Raw genomic sequence first — 21,152 nt, 5'->3', positions numbered from 1 at the left:
GCGCCCCGCCTCCTTCGCTCTCTCCGCTGGCGTGACGTGCTGCCCTGCCCCTCTCACGCTAGCTCTGCGTTGGGGTCTCTCCGCTTAGTTACCACGTACTTGCGCCCGTCCCGGAAGTGGGCTGGCCTCCCCCTGAGGTTTCTGCTCCTAAGGGGTGACCGTCGCCAAGGTGGCGGTCACTGCATCCCGGCCCACCTCCGCGGCCCTGGGCGTGGTATCAGCGAGCCCTGGGACTATGACGGGTCAGGGCCAGTCGGGATCAGGGTCGTCGGTGGGGAGCACGATATTCCGCCACGTCCGGTACGAGAATCTGGTAGCGGGCGTGAGCGGCGGGGTTCTGTCCAACCTCGCGCTGCACCCGCTCGACCTCGTGAAGATCCGCTTCGCCGGTAAGAGGCCACTCAGACCCCGGGCTCCTTATCCTTGCTGGTATCCCGAACTGGGTGATAAAAGCGCAAAAGGAAGCCTTGCTCCCCCCTGCCTCCTTCATACTACCAAGCGAGCGTTAAAGAAAATGCTGTTCTGGCTCACCTGGAACTAGGTTTGAGGAAGGGGAGCGTGGGAAAGGGATCGGGCCGCCGTCGTCCCGCTTCCCGAATCTAAGGGATGGAGAGCAGGGGTAGAAAAGCCTGAGACAAGTTCATTTTGGGTACGATGCGGGACTCAACGCCTGATTTGTAAAATAAGAAAAAGATTGTCACGTTTTAGGGCTTAGCCCTCACACGTGCAAATCATTCACCCTTGGAGGTACTTTGAAATCTTAAGGTAGCCACGTGTTTGGCAGTTGCGGAACCGTTGCTTAGAGTAGGGCGTAATCTTCAGCAGGTGCTTAGGAATAGATTTGGGATAGGATTCTCTTGAAGGTTTTTGGTGTTTTATAGTGTGGTACAAGATCCTATGAAGGAATAGTTAGCTCGAATCCAAATACTGTGTTTTAAATTTACGTTTCTTGAATTAAGTGCATTGAGTTAAGTGAATCTGAGTTTTTGCAAAGTACTTTAGAAGTTAAACTCAACAGTAAATTCTGGAGGAGATAGTTTCAGAGAAGGTCTTGATAACTACTGGGAAACTGTTTTCTGACGTTTGGTTTTCTTACTACCACAAGTTCTGCCTTGAGAATTAGGTCTGCAGAAGTGGTCCATCTTCAAGAGTCAGAACAATAATACGTATTGTTCTCAATATTTGTCGACCGCTGTATGGAATACAAAGTACTTAAAGTTCTTGTCCTCAGGGAACTTACAGTGTAAATTATAGGCTTGAGTCTTAGTCACATAAAAGATAATTCTAGACAACATGAAATCAAGAGCAAAATGGAATAAATCCAAATACGAGTAGACTATCAAGAAAATTATAGATTGCTGATGACCATCTGTATGGGTCCCATTAGATCTTGAAGTTCCACGTAGAAAGACTGATAATTTGATAGTTGGAAAGAAGACAAGCCATTCTATGAAGGACAGTCCGTGAAAATTATGGAGTATACTCCCTAGAAGAAAACCCAGAAAGGCATGTAACTTCCGTGGAGTTTGTGAAGTGTGCACAAATAAAAATTATAACAAGTAACATTCATTGAGCATTTACTAAGAGCAAGGCAATGAACTTAAAGTTTTTAGTAAATTCTCTGATTTACTACTCTGAACAACCCTGTGAATTTATTATCCCTGTTATACAAATGAAAATAATAGAAGTTGACTAACTTGCTGAAGTCACAAGTTTATAATGGTAGCTGTGGGATTTGAGCCCAGCCAGTCTAATTCTAGAACCCTTTGACTCTTAACCATTCACCATTCTACCTCTAAGAATTCCAAGTAGACAGTGGCTTGAACATGAAGAGAAGAATTTTGGACATGGCTGTAGGCTTGTATGACTCGGTGTCTCTAGGGTTTTGTCTAGGAGAAGAGGTGACAGTTGAAATGATCATGGAGGAATAGTGTTGGCTTGGTGAGTTTAAGATTGTGCTATGAAGAAGATTGTGCATGAAGAAAGGGGATTCATGGTGTCTGAAAAGATCGGTAACCTTCCCATTTTGGGGAAAGTCTTAGGAGACCAGTGTGGCCAAGATTGGCAGGTAAGATAATTGAGATTAGATGGGAAGACAAAATTAAAGATCTAGGAGTCAAAGGACTTTGTCATAATAAAGTGTAAGTGGTGATAGAAAAGGAAAATTTAGGAAGATGAATCAAAATAGTTGATTTGCCTATGTATATATAGTATTGCAAGACCCAGTGGCTTAAACTAATACTTCCTGAATGTTTGCTAGGCATGATTTTAATGGCTTTATATTTATTAACCCATTGTAATTTTTAGAGTTAGGTTCTGTTATTTCTCCCATTTTGTGGATGAGCTAACTCAGCCACAGAGGAATCAAGTAACTGACTCAGGGTCACAGCGTTAAGTGTTGCAGTGGAAGGGGGCTGCAAAGGAAATTTGGTGGCCCGAGAAAAAAGAGGAAAATCAGGAGAGTGTGGTGTAAAAGTAGCCCACAAAAGTATGTTTAGGAGGTAGACAGTCGTAGGTGCTACTAAATGGTTGGTGAGAAAGAGAGGACTCCCAAAGTGCTCTTTGGGGTCTTTGGGGCACTTGCAGTAGTGGGGTGGAGACCCAAATCAGATTTCAGTGGATTGGGAGGGACACAGTTCAGACTGTAACAGGTTCTTGCCCTATTTCCAGCCAAATTTCCTACCATCCCTGTATACTGTAGCTATACCAAGTCCCTAATGTTCTCCCGAACAGTGCCAGGCACTGCGGTGCTTCCTTGGATTTACACCAGCTCTTGAGCTTGTCTAGAGATAAACCTTTCTCTCCTTTCCCCAAAGACAAGTTTCTCATCAATCTTCAAGGCTCTATGCTAACGTCTTCTCTCTCATTTTCCCCGTCACTCGACTGCATGTCCCCAGTTCCTTCTGTACAGAACATTTATTTGTGTTTCTTCTGTAATCCTGTAGCACTTCATTTACCATAGTGCTCATAACTTTGCCGTGTTGTTGCTGCTCTGTTTTGTCTTGAAGACTGTATCTGACCTCACGGTCAGGATTTGTGTCCTACTTAAGTTTATATTGCCCCTTTGCCTGGCAATATAAGGAGTCAATAAATAGTTTTTTTTAAATAAAATAATATGCATACAAATGAATGTTTTTCATGTTTAAAGATTTGTCCCTAACTAGGGTAGATAAGATTATAGTATCGGGGTAAGTATAAGGTACAGAATAGTGTTGCCTATTACTGAGTCTAAAAAGTCTTACAAATTAAGTGACTTGTCAAAATAATGAAGAAATCAGTGGTTCATACCTATGAAAAGGCAAAGATGGTTTTTTTATGGTTTTGTTTTTTACCTCAAGAGAGAGATTATGTTGTGACTTTATTATTTAAAGGAAATGGAAAGGTACTTAGGAAAAAAATTATCAGAAGACTAAAAGAAGTGAAATTCAAGAGAAGCATCAGAAAGATTATGACATACACAGCCAAACATTTCCTGAGAGCTAGTCCCTCTGTTACTTGCTTTTAAATTTGTATAAACTTCCCAACAACCTGTGAGTTAGGGGATATTTATCCCCATTTTTTTTTTTTTTTTTTTTAATGAGGATGCTATAACTCAGAAAGATTAAAATCGTGTAGCTAATTAGGGAAGTTAGATCTCAAACCCAGGTCTCCTGACAAAGCCTCATGTACTTTAATCTCATTTCATGGTGTAACATTATCAGGTTAATGATGAAAGAAATTGGCTTTTCTCCCTTTCCCTGGTAATGGTAAACAGTGATTCTCAGCCAGACTCCATTATGCACAATGAAGTAGCAGCAAAGGGGACGGTGAACTGGGCATACTTTTACATGGCTAGAGGACTGTTATTTGTATAAGCTTTCTAGAGGGCAGTTTCAGTATGTATGTATAACCTTTGACCCATATTAATGCCCATTCTAATAGTTAATTCTAAGGATATAGCAATTTGTATGAAATGTTATACAGCATATTCACTAGAGACCTCTTAATAGTAAAAAAGTGAGAACAGCTTTCAGGTCAACTAGGAGAATGATTAACCAAATGATAGGGTATCTATGAGAGGGAAAACCATCATATCATTTTTAAAAATCTTTTGGAGGCCTATTTAATAACAGGAACTCTCACAATATAGTCTTGAGTGAAGAAAAAAGTATGCAAAACTATATATAGTAAAATATCAGTTTTATAAAAATATTACCTAGATTATAAATTTGACATTCTCTTTCATTCCATTTCCATGTAGGAAACAGAAGGCACATTCAAAATAAGATAATTCTGGGGCATGGGGGGTGCTTGAAAAGACTATTTACAAAGATATGAGATTATAGCAGAACCACTGGGAATACTGCAATATTCTGGAGCTAGAAAGAGCTTGGGCTCTTGCCACCTGAAGGGCCAAAGGTCAAAGGGAGAAAGTCATTGAGAGAGGGCCACCTTGAGAGGAGCCGTGACTGTCAGTAGAGAAGTTCAGTCCAGGGGTGCCTGGGTGGCTCAGTTGGTTATGCGTCTTGAATTTGACTCTTGATTTTGTCCTAGGTCATGATCTCACAGTTTGGGAGGTCGAGCCCCTCATGGGGCTCTGCGCTGAGAACGCAGAGCCTGCTTGGGATTCTCTCCTGCCCCCTCTCTCTAAATAAATAAATAAACGTTAAAAAGAGTTTTCTTCTGAATTTACCTCCTTAATATGACTGTGTGATGTCTATGTTTATATGTGATTCGGGGCTAGAACTTTCCTCTCACCTAATTTTGTGCCTTTACTGCAGTGAGTGATGGATTGGAACTGAGACCAAAATATAAAGGAATTGTGCATTGCTTGACTACCATTTGGAAACTTGATGGACTACGGGGACTTTACCAAGGAGTAACCCCAAATGTGTGGGGTGCAGGTTTATCCTGGGGACTCTACTTTTTCTTGTGAGTAGATCTGGAAGATTTTACAGTATTAAAAAGAAACTTTGTTTTTAGTGATTTCACATTTCAGTTGATGAAGCAAGATGAGTCCTTTAATCAGTTTCTTTGAATGGGAAGGGTCAGAAAGAGCACAGTGTTTATGTCATTCTCTGTCAGCTATTATCAGAGGCATTTGGTCTGGAAGAAAGTTCTTAATAGGAAGAAGGTGAAAGGGTGAGATGGAGAAATGCTCTTACCTACAGAAGCCACTTCTGTGAGTTGAGTTCAGGAAGATGCCTTACCAAAATACTTCGGATTCCTGATGAAGTAAGAAAGCCGAGGAGGACAGGCCTCGGAGGAGGACAGGCCTCGGGGTCCCCATAAGAACACATACCAAGGGAGCTCCCTCTTGGGAACAGAAAGTAAAAAGCCAGTGCCTGGCTAAAAGAGTTTGAGGCACATCCCATCTTGCCTCTTAACTTGACCTGCACCGTCATCTTCCCTCCTTCATCATTTCCTTCCTCCCTCACCTGTCAGGTCTCCTCACCGTCCTCATGTCCATTGCAGAAGCCACTGAAAGCACCTGTGACAGGTACATTGAGCTTAGTGAGTGTGCCCGAGTGTGGGCATTCCACAGATGCCTCTAATAATTTGAAACTGAATCCAGGAATGGAGAGGCTTTTCTTTGTTTTAATACATGGCATTTTTAAGAGAACATCAATACCTGGTCTATCGGCCTTTTTCTCTTTTGTGTTACATATTCGACTTGCCCTCCAATACTTTTATGGCAGTATGCAAACCACAACCTGAAGATATTTTTAAGTGAATGCAAAGTAACATTTAACCTTCGTATGGTTAAAAAATGTATTTTTCTGCAGTTCTAAGACAAACCTAGATGTGAAACTATACATATAAAATTTCTTCTTTTATGAATTTGGAGTTGTGTAGGCTCTCCAAAGAGAGTTTCTAAGGACAAGCCCTATGAACGCAAGGTGTGTGTAATGAGAATTTCTTATAAAAGTATGCTTGTTTCATGTTAGAATGGTATTGGTAGAGTTTGGAAGGCTTTTTGTAGCTGAAGTCTTCTTCCCAGAGGAAAATGGAAATTGGAGCTAGAGAGAATAGGCTGATTCGACTTCTCTGCTGAGAAACATTGGGTGGCCTCTCGATTTTCTGCCAAGTAAAGCCCAAATGTCAGTGTGCCACTCAAGTGTGATTCAATTTTCCATCTTCTCCCTCCACCCTTATTACAGCCTTTGCTCATGTTCATCTGTTTCCCTGTTGAAACTACCCGTCTCCGTGCCCGGCCAGTGCCGCCTCCTACACAAGCCTTCTGTGATCTCAGCCGTAGTTTCTCAATCTCTTATGACACCGTCTGTATTGTCTTTATTATGATTACTTGTGTGCTGCTTATGGTCCTTGTAGTCTGCTCCATAGTCCCTGAACATATCGTTTTGTCTTGTGTGCCCAATTGCCTCACCACTGCTACAGCCTTCCCCCTCCCAGTTTTCCTATTGTTTTTCTTAAGTGATGAGTACGTGATGAAAATATTTTGCATGTGTAGTGCTACCCATATACATTTGCAGGAAGGGGTGGCAAACTCTTACGGTAAACCATTTCCAGCAAATCCACTCTTGAAACTGTGCTTGCCTTGGGCATGGACGTTTACTTTTGGGGTACTGCTGTTAAATTACACACATTTTCAAACAGACTTTACTGCTTTGTGATACCTATTCAAATATTTATCAAACTGCTCATGTTTAATTCTTTTAGTTACAATGCCATCAAATCATACAAGACAGAAGGAAGAGCTGATCGTTTAGAGGCAACAGAATACCTCGTCTCGGCTGCTGAAGCTGGTAAGGCAGTGTGTGAAATATAAAACATCAACTTTTTTATTTTTGAGAGAGAGAGTGCATGCAGAGGACAGGCAGAGAGAGAGGGAGACACAGAATCCGAAGCAGGCTCCGCTCTCCGAGCTGTCAGTACAGAGCCCGATGTAGGGCTCACACCCACAAACTGCAAGATCATGACCTGAGCCAAAGTCAGACTCTTAACCAACTGAGCCACCCAGGTGCCCCTAAAACATTAACTTCTAACTTGATTTTCACTTTGGGTTTTTGTTTTATTTGCCTTTTCCCCCCTTTGAACGGTAGAGTTTAATTATGCTTATCTATCTGATCAGTTATCACATGGAATATCTTAGAAAGCAACTGTTCTTATTGGTTACTCTGGACAGATTGCAAGAATTTTAGTTATCACAAAGGAAGTAAAATTTAGAAAAGTTACAACTTCCTGATAGTTTAAGATAATTTGGTATATTTTCTTCAATTAAGGTATAATTTCAGTTTTTAAATTAGACAGTTTAGTACCCTTGTTTAACTGCCTCATGGATGTGTAATATTTCAAAGAGAGAAGCAAAGTAGGACTCATGTCTTTATAACTCATACTTTGACACCTTATTTACTGATAGCTCTCGTCCGAACAAAATCTCATTTTGAATACCTAGCTGCTAGCACAGACCTGAATTACCATGGGACTTAATAAATGTTTGAGGAATAACGGACTATTGAGGAAACTCAGCAAATGGAAAACTTAACATATACAAAATTGTCACTTTCTGTAAAGAATGTAAAATTTATTTTATAGTTCTCTAATTTTTGAGATGCGTAGCTACTTTGAATGGATTTGAGGAGGGCTGTGGGAAAGTCGGGGTGGATATGCGTGCACATGCAGAGATTATTGAGGTGTTGGATTCCTGGTCCTTTTCCCCTGATCATCAGCCCATCTGGGTCATACCATATCCTTCTCCTAAATGTTTATATCTGCTGTCAGAGTCTGCTTCCCAGGACTTTCATTGTTTCTCTACTCCAGGCTGTATTGGTTAAGAGCCAGGATGTCTCTGCTGTCCTCAACACCTCAAAAGGAAAGCATTTCACATTTCCAGCTCCCTTTTAATCTACTTCCCACTAACTGAGGAACTTTTTCTGACCACCAAAACTATGGCTACGCTTTAACCCTAAGACTGTGCCTCAGAGACTTGCTCTCACTGTTGTAGGTACAGCCCCTGGGCAACCCCATTGTTTATATTACTGGACTGTCATTAATCTGGATTGTCACAAGTGGCAAATTACCTGTATGCTGAGTAATCTTATTTAAATTTGGTTTTAGGAGCCATGACCCTCTGCATTACAAACCCATTATGGGTAACAAAAACTCGCCTTATGTTACAGTACAATGGTGTTGTTAACTCCTCACAACGACAGTATAAAGGAATGTTTGATACACTTCTGAAAATATATAAGTATGAAGGTGTGCGAGGATTGTATAAGGTAATGACTTATCAATATATTTTGGAAAATCGAACACTGTAACTTCCCTTGGCTCTATTGTCTGAGTTCTGAAAAACCTGTAGTCAGTCCCGAAAAGAGACCAGACTCAGGCAAGAAGCAATTGAATGAAAACTGAAATTCTGGTTTATATAATATGGAAATTGTACTTTCATCTGTTTATCCTCCTTACCGTAAGGTATGTCATCATGACCCTGGTGGGTGCGAGAAGGCCTGTCTAAAATTTGGACAGTAACCATTCACTAAGTCACACATCACAGTCACTCATTCCTTACTACCCTCCCTAGAAACTGTGGTCCCTTGGGAACTTGCTTGGTGCTTAGTTGTTGTGTGTGTGTGTGTGTGTGTGTGTGTGTGTGTGTGTGTGTGTTTATTGTTCCCTGATGAAGTCTTGGGATGATGGGGAGGTTCATGGGGTCCGGAGCTGATGGCCAAGAAAGAATTCTTCAAGAAGTCTTTGGTGCAAAAAGGTGATTTTATTAAAGTGTGGGGACAGGACCCATGGGCAGGAAGAGCTGCATTGGGGTTGTGGGGGGTGACCATTTTATGGAGTTCAGGGAGATAAAGTCAAGAGGGAGTTTCCAAAGAGACTTTCACATGTTGAAGACTTGTCTAGCTAAGGTTATATTTCCCTCCAGCAAGGCATTAACATTAAGACAGTAGGGAGTTCTTGGACTTTAGGCTTTTGATGCGATTGCCTTTTTCTGGTAAACTGGTGGAGATTCTTACCAGTTTAACCATTTGTTGTTTGTCCTTTCTTGTTGGGAAGCCTGGAGTGTCCAAGGAATATCACACATGTCCCACCTGAAACGGGGGATGGGGGGTGGGGCGGGTACTAACTTGTACTTTGCCCTCAGCTTGCCTCATACTCCTTCATCATTCCCTTTAGGGATTTATTCCTGGGCTGTTTGGAACATCACATGGTGCCCTTCAATTTATGGCATATGAATTGTTGAAGTTGAAATACAACCAGCATATCAATAGATTACCAGAAGCCCAGTTGGTAAGATGGTTCTTTAAAAAAAAGGATATCATTGGGGCGTCTGGGTGGCTCAGTCGGTTAATCATCTGACTTCAGCTCAGATCGTGATCTCATGGTTTGTGAGTTCGAGCCCCACGTCAGCCTCTGTGCTGACAGCTCAGAGCCCGGAACCTGCTTTGGATTCTGTGTCTCCCTCTCTCTCTGCCCTTCCCCCGCTAACGCTCTCTCTCTCAAAATGAAAAACGTTAGAAAAAAATGTAAAAAAAAAAGATATCATTTACTTTTGTGGGCATTTAATAGATGCAATTTTATCACGTTTACTTTGGTAATGTTGCTATGATGATGACTACCACTAATTTAATTTATAGTTAAATATTTTATAGGCAAATGACACACAAATATTAATAATAAAACCCCTTATTTGCACAGAGCTTGTGTTAAGGGGGGAAACCATATTTTTCACTTAAAGATCCATTTACATGTTTTCCTATATAATTTTTATTTCTGTATTTTTAAAGAAATCCTGTTTTAAGGAAAAACAAATGTTTTGTGTTGTCATTTTAGAGCACAGTAGAATATATATCTGTTGCAGCACTATCGAAAATATTTGCCGTAGCGGCAACATACCCATATCAAGTTGTGAGAGCTCGTCTTCAGGATCAACACATGTTTTACAAGGGCGTGTTGGATGTAATCGCAAAGACATGGAGGTGAGAGTATGCGGTATATCAGAATGGCTCTTAGGAGGTACCTTGCATATCTCAGAATGTCTTGTTGCCATTAGTTTTATAGTAAAGGCCGGCGTGCTGTGGTGAAAACACGGCTGGTGGCCCCTGCTTTTCCATTTCCCATTTACTACATAAAAAAAGACAGACTTAATCTCTCTGAGGCTTGATTTCTTCGTTTGTAAATTTAGAATATCTAGGCTGACAGGGTTGCTATAAGAACCAAATGAGATCTGTACGACAAATTAATAAAATTTAGTGGTTATAAAATACTTGAATGGCATTGAATGAATATAGGAAGTCATAAAAAAACGTAGTTGAATGCAGTTAAGCTGCTACTTGCACAATAACTTGCAAATACTTGTCTCTGTGTATTAAGGAGGTTCTTGTTCTTCAGCATGTAGATAAACGTTTATAGGTAGATATCCCCATGTTTCTCTTTAAAAGGCCAGAGCAGAATATTTAGAATGTTTAAATTTAGTTCACTGAATATTTATCGAGAACCCAAGTGACAAGTTCCTACTCTAGGCATTAAGGAAATAAAGTTTTATTTTATGGGTGCTATATTTAGTGTTGTCTGCCATTTATCTAAGCTGTAAGATTGTTAATGCCTATATTAGATCAGTTAATACTCTTGCATGTTTATACATTTAGAGACATTTGAAAGATTATCATTAAAGCACTACTCAGTTTTGAAGTGTCCCTACCCTCTCTTCCCGAGTCAGTCCACGGAAGGAATGTAAAATGGCTCATAAACTACCTTGCTTCAGGATATTGAAAACATGGACTACAGTCACAAGGAGGTTTGACTGCTGGTTCCATGCCATATGTCATTTAAGCGTTTGTGTCTTCAGGCCAGCTATGTAGGAAATTAAGCATTTATCTATGTTTCCTTTTAAAGGAAAGAAGGCATCGGTGGATTTTACAAAGGAATTGCCCCCAATTTGATTAGAGTGACCCCAGCCTGCTGTATTACTTTTGTGGTATATGAAAATGTCTCACATTTTCTACTTGACCTCAGAGAGGAAAAAAAAGTAAGCTAGAAGAAGATCATCTCAATTCGTCTGCTTAACGCGGCAGTTGCTCCTTTGTGTTTGAGGTATAAACCTCAGAAGAATGCTGCACAGCAACATGGTTCATAATGGAAATTAGTGTATAATCATTAGAAGTCAAAGAACTGCTAAGACTTTGCAATGTTGTTTTGCTCTTTGCCTTCCCCATATGTTTGGGACTTGGCTACCTCTGCCAGAAATGGCTCCCATCCACATGACAGTAAAACTGACGTCAAGTGGAGAATTTCACAAATTTCTCTATTTTAGTGTTCAAGTAGAAGCTGATCACAGCATTTGCTAAATGGATTAGATGAATGTGCTTCTTTTTGTGAACTCATTTGCCTGGATCGGCTTTAAAATCAGTCTGTGTGCAATAGCAAGAAAATGGCTTCTGAAAAGAATTGTCGTTGTTTCAAGAGTAAATTAAACTTGAAGGATTTGCTGGAAAAATTGTTGCTTAAATCCAGACCATTTTTGAATTGGGAAATTTTGGTGAGGGGAAAAAAAAACAACAACACCGTAAATGTGCGTTAGTTTAAATTCAGTTGGAATGTGCTAACTAGGGAAATTTGAGACGTATATACTTCTATTCATTTGAGAAATATATTTGTTGTCATTCTGTCATTAATTTTTTCCCTGGGGGCTCTTCCATAACTTAAAATGTAATTGTGGATCCAGTTATTATATTTTTTGACAATGGTACTTGCTGTTTCTTAAACTTAACAAAATCTGAACTCAGATGCAGCTGTGTCTGCCCTTATTTAGAATATTTGGCTGTAAGTCACTAATTGGCTATTAATCACTAATAGATCACCTCACACACATACTGGAATGATTGGGATCTGTATGTTGAGAAACTGTGTGGAAATGGGAAACTTTAACTTCTTATTTCAACTATGAGATGTATGGGTCCAGATCCCAAATAAACGATTAGTCTAGGTTAGTTGCTCATATTCAGGTTTAAATACAGGTTACACTAATGGCCGTTATTGATTTAACTTTTATGAGTCATTATAAATATCTATAAAAGCCTGTCCCCAAAGGATGCCAGAATAATATTTTTATTTATCATAAACTTCTATGAATGCTGTTGCACTTCCATCTAGTTGTAAATAAAACATTGTGGTTTTCAAAGCCATATTTAAATGGTTCTTCGAAGATAGGTCTATTTTTTATATTTTGAAAATGGCATTGTTCTAAAAATGTGGAACAGTAAGTAATTGTATTTACTATAATCTCTTGTAACATGCACAGAAATACTTTATAAATTAAATGTGATGTATTTTTTCATCCTTCTGGGTTTACTACTATAATTCATCTGAATCCCTGACGTTAGTCCCTATACAAAATACTGGCTGCAGTTGCTGTTTGGAATTTTAGAGGTAGTGCCATTATTTGAATGCTTCTTGTGTACCCCCAAATTAATAAAACATAATTTCTGTCTTCTAAGAGCATATAAGTTTGCAGAATAAATAAATAAATAAGTGTTAAATAACTCCAACCCTAGATGAACGGGCAAGAAGATTTCTACAAGGCCCTCTAAGGGTTCTGAGAAAAGAGAACTCATTCAACAACAAATCGTAACTGAGTTCTTGCTCTGTGCCAGGTATGTTACCAAGCACTGAAGATACAGCAGGGAATAACCCAGACAACATTCCTGCCCTCAAGGAATTTTCATTTTAGTGTGAGTGACAGAAAACAAATATATGCATAGTACAGTTTCAGATATTAAATGCTATAAATAGAACTAAAACAGTTGGGAATAGTGTTGCTATCTTAGGATGGTTAGAGTAAGGAAAGATCTCTTTTGAAGGGGTAGTGTTTGAAACATTTTGAAAGAAGTGAGGAAAGCAAACCACTATGGGATAGAGGAAACACAGTCTTCTAGGCAGAGAAAATAGGAAATACAGAGGCCCTGAGGCAGGAATTAATTTGGCTAGAGGGAAGGAGTGAGGTTAGGGTGGCCCATACTGTGTGGTGGAAAAGAAATGCAGGATTGGCTTCAAATTTCAGCTTTCCCCTTTGCTGTTTGGCCTCAGGCCAATAGTTCACCTCTCTGTCTCAAGTTTTCTCATATGTAAAATGGTGATTTGATTTGTTCTTTGTGGATAAGGAGGATATGAGGATGCTTGGGCTAGTGATTTATTGAGGGAGTGCTCTTAGGAGACTCTAGAAGATAAGGAAGAAGTTTATCATCACCCTGACCCTATGGGACAATGCACTATGTGTTGGACCACAGAGGTTGTCCTGCCCTGAGGTGAGAGCCTGGGCTATTATGTTCTTACATCAGGCAGAAGAGGGAAGGTTAGGTCCCTTTCCTCAGTCGAGAGCAATCCTCCAAAATAAGGTGAAGGGGAGGAGACAGCTGTTAACAGCTGGGATATGGGTGCACCAACCCTGTAAAAGGAATTTGGTGGGTCAACAGCATCTACAAATGAGGCTATTAAAAGTATGTAGCTCATAGGATTATTGATCAGATTAAATGGATTAATCCATGTAAAGTGTTTAGCAGTGTCCCTGGGCCAAAAAACATTAGCATGGGCCAGATCTTCTAGCCCATGGTCAGGGGTTTAGATTGTGGGGGAGATCATTCTAGTGATTGTATGAAGAAACAATTAGGAGGGGTGCCTGGGTGGCTCAGTCGGTTGAGCATCCGACTTCAGCTCAGGTCATCTCACAGCTCATGGGTTCGAGCCCCGCGTCAGGCTCTGTGCTGACAGCTCAGATCCTGCTTCAGATTCTCTCTCTCTCTCTCTCTCTCTCTCTCTCTCTCTCCCTCCCTCCCTCCCCCTCCCCCGCTGGTGCACGCGCGCTCTCTCTCTCTCTCTCTCTCTCTCTCTCTGCCCCTCCCCCGCTGGTGCACGCGCTCTCTCTCTCTCTCTCTCTCTCTCTCTCTCAAAAATAAACATTAAAAAAATTTTTTTTTAAAGAAACTATTAGGAGACAGACAAGAAACAGGGTTACTAACTAGTTAGGAAGCTTTCACAAATACCTAGTCAAGACCTGTTGGGTAGCGTGGACCTGGTTGATGGGAGTTGGAGGTAGTTTATAGCTTGGGGGTGGTGGGGGGGGGGAGACTAGAACAGGCTTCATGGAAGGGAAAACTTGAAGCTTGGCCTTGAAGGTAGAGATTTCAAAGGGAACCACGGGGGAAAAAAGAAAGCATAGGTGACCTGTCTTGAGCAGTGTGTTGTCAATGTGGTAATAAAAGGAAGAAATGGAAGAGACAGCTGAAAGATTGGGACCAGAACATGAGAACTTTCAGAGTCTCGCTAAATGTGTTTGGGTTTTATGTGATGGATAAAAGAGAAGTGAGTCTCAGAACAGAGAGACCCGGCTACATCTTAGGGGTGACAGAAGACCAATCAGATAAGAGGAGCAAACTCTGAGGGAAGGGGTTATCAACGGTGTAAATATTCTAGTGGGTTGAAGATGAGTGTCACTGATAACTTTCAGCAGATTCAAATTGTAGAGGCTGAAGACAGATTGCAAGCAGCTAATCTGGGTGGGGCAGATTGCAAGTATCCATTTCACTCTAGGCTCGCTCTTGGATTTCAGCAGATAAAGGAAAGGTAGAGAACTTTAGCTTGAAAGAAAGTGCTGGGAGTCTAGGAAGGGGTGCAGGTGGGGGGGTGGGGGAGGTTGGCCAAGGGAAAACCAGAACATGATTGTAAGAATGCTTGAAGATTAAGATACGGACCAAAAGAAAGCTTGTCGGAGCTCTGCATCAGAGAACGAACATATGGTAGAATGTGAACCCAAGATTGTGTTGGGTGCCATGCCTTGTGAAAAGGTTATATTATGTTTCCTTATGTGCTTTTGTAATATGGCAATTTTAGAAAGTCATGTTTTTTAAACACCATACTAGAAAAAGGGTACCGACTAAAAAATATGTTCGAGTTCATGAGGCACCAGAGCAAGGTTTGTCTTTTGAATGTGGACACGTCACCGAATGTAAAATCCTCCAGGTAGAGTATGATTACCCCTTCAATAGCAAGGCCTCTTTGGTGATTATAAAATTGCTTACGGAAATAAAATACCGTGAAATGATTTATTTAACCTTTGTCTTTTGTAAAAATGTGTTATTTAACATGCAGAAAATGTGAGGTTTTGGGTTACTTTGGGTTGAGTCTTGAATTTCTTTTCAAATGAGTGAATAAGAAACAGACTGTGAAAGTACCTGTCATGAATACCTCTTATTGGCTGCTTGGCATCTGTTTTTCTTCCTTCTGAGACTAGTAGCTGGAATTTCTTGTCAGAACCTCCCCACTCCCTCCGTTCTCACCTTTGAGATTTAGACGGAATTGGCCTCACCTGCCCCAGAAGATGGCCCTGATGAGCAGAGCCAATCTGAATGTGCAATCTCTGTTCATAATGAATGTTTGGAATTGACACAATTACCTAAACTGGTCCAGTCAGAGTCACTCTTAAAAGCTATTTTTTTTTTTTCTGTGTATAGTGACAAAGATTCTCTCTCTGCTGTTTCACAACTTAGGATTTGTGTAATTCACAGCCCTCCTCAAAGCCAATTTAAGATCATGAGTTGGGGAAAGGAAGTTTGTCCAAAATGGAGCCAACACCAAAGAGAGGACAATAAGAATTGAAAGAAAAGAAACTAGGTCATAAGTCATGTTATAGGAGATTCTAGATCCGTTCCGACCCCTAGCTACATGTACCTCTATAGTTTCCCATTGAGTGAACCAATAAATTTCCTTTATTTTTTAAGCCACTCTAAGGTCTGTTACTCACTGCAACTGAAAACTTCCCCGATGACACAGAATCTGTGATCCAGTCCCTGAAGTCTATAGGTCATTTGCCCATCAGCTATCATGATGTTGAAATCTTGTTTCTATGGAAATTGATGTCACCTTTAGGAAAAAGCACTTTGTGATCCTTCCATATGTTGTATAGGTTCTTGAAAATGTTTATATCTTTAATAGAAAACATTGTTACTTAATATTTATAAAAAAAAGTATTCAACTCACTCTGAAAAGCATAAAAGAGGAAGACTGACCAGGAGACTTAGATAAAATCTGCTTACAGTAGAAGGCCCAACTGTACAAAAGATAGATGATTTGAAAGTTGTCCCCAGTATATTTTCTGACATCAGATATTACAAGATTTTGTGTTTATATTGAGTTTCACTATATGTTAATTGTGATGTTAGGCTTGTTCTATTCAAGGCTAGAAAATAATAATACTAATTCACACCCGGCATGTCAAAAAAGCAACAAGATGCTTTTGTTAAAGTGATTCACATTAACCTCTTTCCCACCCAGGTTTTAAACTAATTCATAAATATACAAGGTAAGCGGAGCATGAAATATTATCCTTAGTAGTAGTAAGGCTGAAATTAGAGAATGAGACTTCTGTGTCTGTGGGAAAGAGGCCTTCCTTAAACCAAACCTCAGAGGCATACAGATATACCTATCCAGCCACAGACAGCACTGAACCAAGACTCTTCTTACAGCCTGTCCTTGTACAACACAGCAAGGAGAAAGGGGGCTGAAGTCATGCTCTCTGTGAGCAGCTTGTCCCCCAAGAGGAGAGAAAGCACCACTCATGCTCCCTTCCTTGTCCCCAACTCCAACCAGGTAAGTCACACCTGTCAAGTCTAAGTCCAACCCGGAGACAGAACAGACAGCAAATTTAACCAGGAGAAGATTAGGTAACTGCATTATGGGAACTCTAAACAGTACCCGAAGGCCGAGAGAGAGTAGCCAAGGAAGGACAAGCTTGGAAGAGGGTCCCCTCTGACATTCAGACTTCTTGAAGAAGGTGCGCTTGCAAAGCACTGGATGATGAGAAACTCTGCTGGGTTTCCTGGGCCTGAGCTGGTTTAGAATTACCTGACAAACAGGAAATGATCCCCAAGGACACAAGCAAGCCAAGGCTAGTGAGCAGGTTGCCAGGGAAGTTGGGACATTTTTGCAGGTGCAAAACCAGGGCAGACTTTGCTCACATTGGAAAGGCTACAGGAACAACTCTGTAGGGGCAAGCAAGCCAAGACTTATGGATGGGCGCACTGGGGAGTCAGGGGCGCTGCCACAGCAGAAGCCAGGACTCTGTGGTGACCCTCTCAACAGCAGCAAGATAATTAGGCCTCTTGGGGTGGGGCTGCAAGGTAGTTAAAGGACTGCATTCTGGATATGCAACTGGAGCAAGGCACCACCAGATAGACACACACCCTACTGACACGAGCAAGAAAATGCAAATGGCAGCACTCTGAAACCAGGAAGACCAGCTTCCTTCTTCTGCGATGTTCCTCTAGTATGCTCTACTTAACGGGGTTATTCTTTTTTTTTTTTCTTTTCTTTTTTGAGAGTGCAAGCAGGGGAGAAGGAGAGAGAGAGAGAGAGAGAGAGAGAGAGAGATTCCCAACCTGGCTCCACACTCAGCGCAGAGCCCAACATAGGACTCGATCCCACAACCCTGGGATCACAACCTGAGCCGAAATCAAGGGTTGGATGTTCAACTGACTGAGCACCCAGGTGCCCCATTGATAGGCTCATTCTAAAGGAGAAAGAGAGTCCAGTCCATTGTCACAGAGTAGGTACTGAAGAATGAATTTAGAGCTCCGAAGTAATAAATGGATAAGTAGCTTAATTGACCCTTTTGAGTATTTGGCTTCCATTTGCACCCTTTTACACACAATCTAATTCCTGCCCAACAACAAAGCAACTAACTCTGTATTTTAGCCTAGCATGTAGAGCTATCCTGATAGGTGAAGTGCTTGCTCTTCCCCCAAATGAGAAAACACAAAGCACAACAGTCAGTGAATCCATTGCTGGATATATTAATTCCTCCTCAAATTCAGTCATGGTCCCACTGAATATTTTCTTAACTGAAGATTACATTGTAAAGTTGACCTCCACCAACTTTTATATAAAATAAAAATGGGAAGGGGAGAAAGGGAGAAAAGGATTAGCCCCTATAAATAAACATGCATAGAACAAAGAGAAAATATCCAAAGTTACCACAGTCTTGGTTTCTGTCATTGTTCACAAGGTCATAGTTGAGATCTATAGCTTCTGCCTTTACCCATTCCACATTTTCCTTGACCACAGCCAGAGCTCACAGTTCTGGGTTCTTTACCTGGTGAAGTAGATCCAAATCCTCCTTCCCAAAAGGTCTGGGTCCTCAATCACTCTGACTTTTTTGGTTCCTGTAGCTTTCCATTAATCGTGGGCATGGAGGAGAACCTGGGAAAGTCTCCTGCGTTCCAAACATAGTCCTTGCTTCCACCAAAGCAGCAAACAATTTCCCTTGGTAATTGGGAGCCGTCAGTAAAGTCAATAGATTAACCTGTTTTTCACCTGTTGGTTCAGTGGTCTAAAGAGTGCAAAATGGTCAGGTGGCAGTCTGTGTATACGTAGGCTTCTAACACGGACTCCATGATCCCTGCCCCCTGATGTAAACAACCTATTTCTGCTTATGTATCTTTGGGACCAGTAAATATATCTGGATATAAACTCCCATGACTATGTTATATGGCAAAAGGAATTTTATAAGTGTAATTAGGGTCTGTAATCAGTTGGCTGTAATCCAAAAGGAGATTATTCTGGGTGGGTCCAACCTACTTAATAGGCAACCCTTAAAAGCAGAAGCACTCTCTTGCTGGTCTGGAAGAAAAACAGCCATGTTGTAAGAGGAGGGGCCACATATCCAGCACCTGGGAGGGACCTTTAGGAGATGAAAGGAGTCCTCAGCTGACAGCAAGAAAACAAGGTTTTCTTAACAACACGACTGCAGGGAATCAGATTCTGCTAACAATCACATAGCTGAGAAGAGGATCCTGAGCCTCAGATGAGATGACTGAGCCAACACTTTCATTTCAGCCTGGTGACACTGTGAGCAGAGGACTCAACTAATCTGTACCTCGACCCTTGACCCACAGAAACCATGAGACAGATAAATTTGTGTTGTTTCAATCTACTACATTAGTTGTGCAGCCAACAGAAAACTAGTACAGTCTCATCTTCCAATTCAGTGGAACTATTGTTGTGTCCCCGGCTGGAATTCCCCGCAGGGAGAATAAGATCTCCAAACCGGCAGAGTTCAACATTGTCAGCAAGGGAAGCAAAAAATCTGCAAATGAGTTATTAGGTATAATAGTGTGAGAAGCTATTCTCATTTCGAGTGCTTGCATTCTGGCTACAGGAGAGAGAACAGCACGTAATGATTTCTGGTCCAAGCATGTACTGCAACTTGTAAGACAGAGCCCCATCCTTTTAGGATATTGTCTGCCAACTGGTACCATGATGAGTCCTCAGTCAGCCATTTCACCTTTCATTTAGACTAGCCTGATAGTCTAATGTATGAGCTATGTGGTAATGCCAGTTAATTCCATGGGGTGAGCCCGATTGTTGCACTTCTCTGTTGTAAAATGCGGTTTCTGGATCCGAAGCAGTGCTGGGTAGAACGTCATGAGAGTGGTTAAGGCATTCTGTGAGTCCATGAATGGTATCAGGGGCACAGAGAGCAATCTATATCCTCAATATATGTCTATTTCCATGAGAATGAATCTCTCCCCTCCAGGGTAGAAGAGGTCCACTAAGTGGCTCACTTGTCCCCTCAGGGAATGGTGCCAGTGTTACATACTCAATGCTAGTCTCTACTCAGCAGTAACACTAGCCAGTCCAGCATTTTTTTTTTTTTTTTTTTAAGAGAGAGAGAGAGAGAGAGTGCTCAAGTGCATGAGAGTGTGGGGAAGGGGCAGAGAGAGAGGGAAAGAGAATCCTTAACAGGCCCCTCGAGAAACATGGAGCCCAACATGGAGGCTGGCGAGGGGTCCGATCCCACGACCTTGAGATCACGACCTGAGCCGAAATCAGGAGTCAGACGCTCAACCGACTAAACCACCCAGGTACTCCATCAGGCTAGCCTTTAAGATTCTGTGTTGTTGAACATAGCCTCCATCTTTGCCACCATGGCTTCTTTGTTCGTGGGTCCATTGAACCAGCACTGGAGTGGCTGGGGAAAGAAGCTGACACTGACAGTGTGTTATTTTGTCCGTCTCAGTATTAAGAGCCTCCTCTGCAATGGACATCCTTTGATAGGCATTCACATGGGACATAAATATCTTCACAACCTTTGCCAATTCAAAGACGTCTGAACTAATGTTCTTGTCCCCACCCAAAATGTCCTTAATCCCAGTCCCATTTCTCAAAATTTTTACCCATCTTGGTTAACTTCTGTCTTCAACATTATTTTATCGAGATTCCTTCTCACCCTCTTTTCCTTTCCAGATTATTCTGAAGCAAATTCCAGACATCATATCACTTTACCTTAAATATTCCAGTATTATTATCTTTAAAAGATAAGCACTATTTAAAAATAACCACAATATGGGGCACCTGGTGGGCTCAGTCAGTGGAGCATGGGACTCTTGATCTCAGCGTTGTGAGTTCGAGCCCCACCTTGGGCATAGAAATTACTTTAAAATAAAATAAAAGAAAAAAAGAATTTAAAGGGGCACCTGGGTGGCTTAATCGGTTGGGTGTCCTATCTCAGCTCAGGTTCGTGAGTTCAAGACCCACATTAGGTTCTCTGCTGTCAGTGCAGAGCCTGCTTCAGATCCTCTGTTCTGACCCCCTCTCTGCCCCTCCACCACTCATGCTCTTTCTCTCAAAAATGAATAAACATTTTAAAAAAGAAGTTAAAAAATAGCCACAATACTTTTATCACACCTAAAAAATATGTAATTATTTGATATCAAATATCCAGTTAGTGTTCAAATGTCTTCAACTATCTCAAGCATCCAAATAAAGTAAAAACATCTAAATGGATTGAGATGATAGTAAATCTCTTTTAATACGTTTTTTCTTTCTCTTTTCTTGCAGTTTATTTGTTGAAGAAACCAGGTTGTCTTTCAAGTTTCCCATAGTCTAGATTTGCTATGATTCTGTCATGTCAATTAGCATGTTCTTCTATCCCTTGTATTTCCTAAAATCTAACGGCTATATCTGGAGACTAAATCAATCCAAGTTTGATTGTTTCTTGGCAAAACTACTCCTTGAGTGGTGTTACGTATTTTCATTAAGAGATACATAGTCTGGTGCCTCACTTTTTGGAATGTTATCAGTCATTGATGATCGTTGCCAGATCTCTTAATACATGAGGGGTTGAAAATTTGATATTCTAATTCTATCACTCT

At 41.1% G+C, this 21,152-nt stretch overlaps 1 protein-coding gene across 3 annotated transcripts; it reads left to right on the top strand.

Moving 5' to 3' along the window:
• The first annotated feature begins 235 nt into the window (after positions 1-235).
• SLC25A32 (solute carrier family 25 member 32) lies at positions 236-20,973 on the top strand. 3 transcript variants are annotated; one of them, XM_042923337.1, is made up of 7 exons: positions 236-389; positions 4,761-4,911; positions 6,661-6,746; positions 8,059-8,219; positions 9,127-9,240; positions 9,784-9,929; positions 20,839-20,973. In XM_042923337.1, exons 1-7 carry the CDS (start codon positions 236-238, stop codon positions 20,885-20,887), a joined length of 861 nt encoding a protein of 286 aa, XP_042779271.1. In that variant the 3' UTR covers positions 20,888-20,973. The 3 variants fall into 3 exon arrangements, with proteins under 3 accessions (XP_042779271.1, XP_042779270.1, XP_042779272.1); XM_042923336.1 differs by lacking the exon at positions 20,839-20,973 and adding an exon at positions 10,846-12,445; XM_042923338.1 differs by lacking the exons at positions 236-389; positions 20,839-20,973 and adding exons at positions 1,711-1,857; positions 10,846-12,445.
• Positions 20,974-21,152: the final 179 nt, after the last annotated feature.

This window comes from Panthera leo, chromosome F2, assembly GCF_018350215.1.
Source record: "Panthera leo isolate Ple1 chromosome F2, P.leo_Ple1_pat1.1, whole genome shotgun sequence".
NCBI classification, from domain to species: domain Eukaryota; kingdom Metazoa; phylum Chordata; class Mammalia; order Carnivora; family Felidae; genus Panthera; species Panthera leo.
Note: the sequence above shows the minus strand (reverse complement) of the source record. Positions and strands in the feature narration are given on the sequence as shown.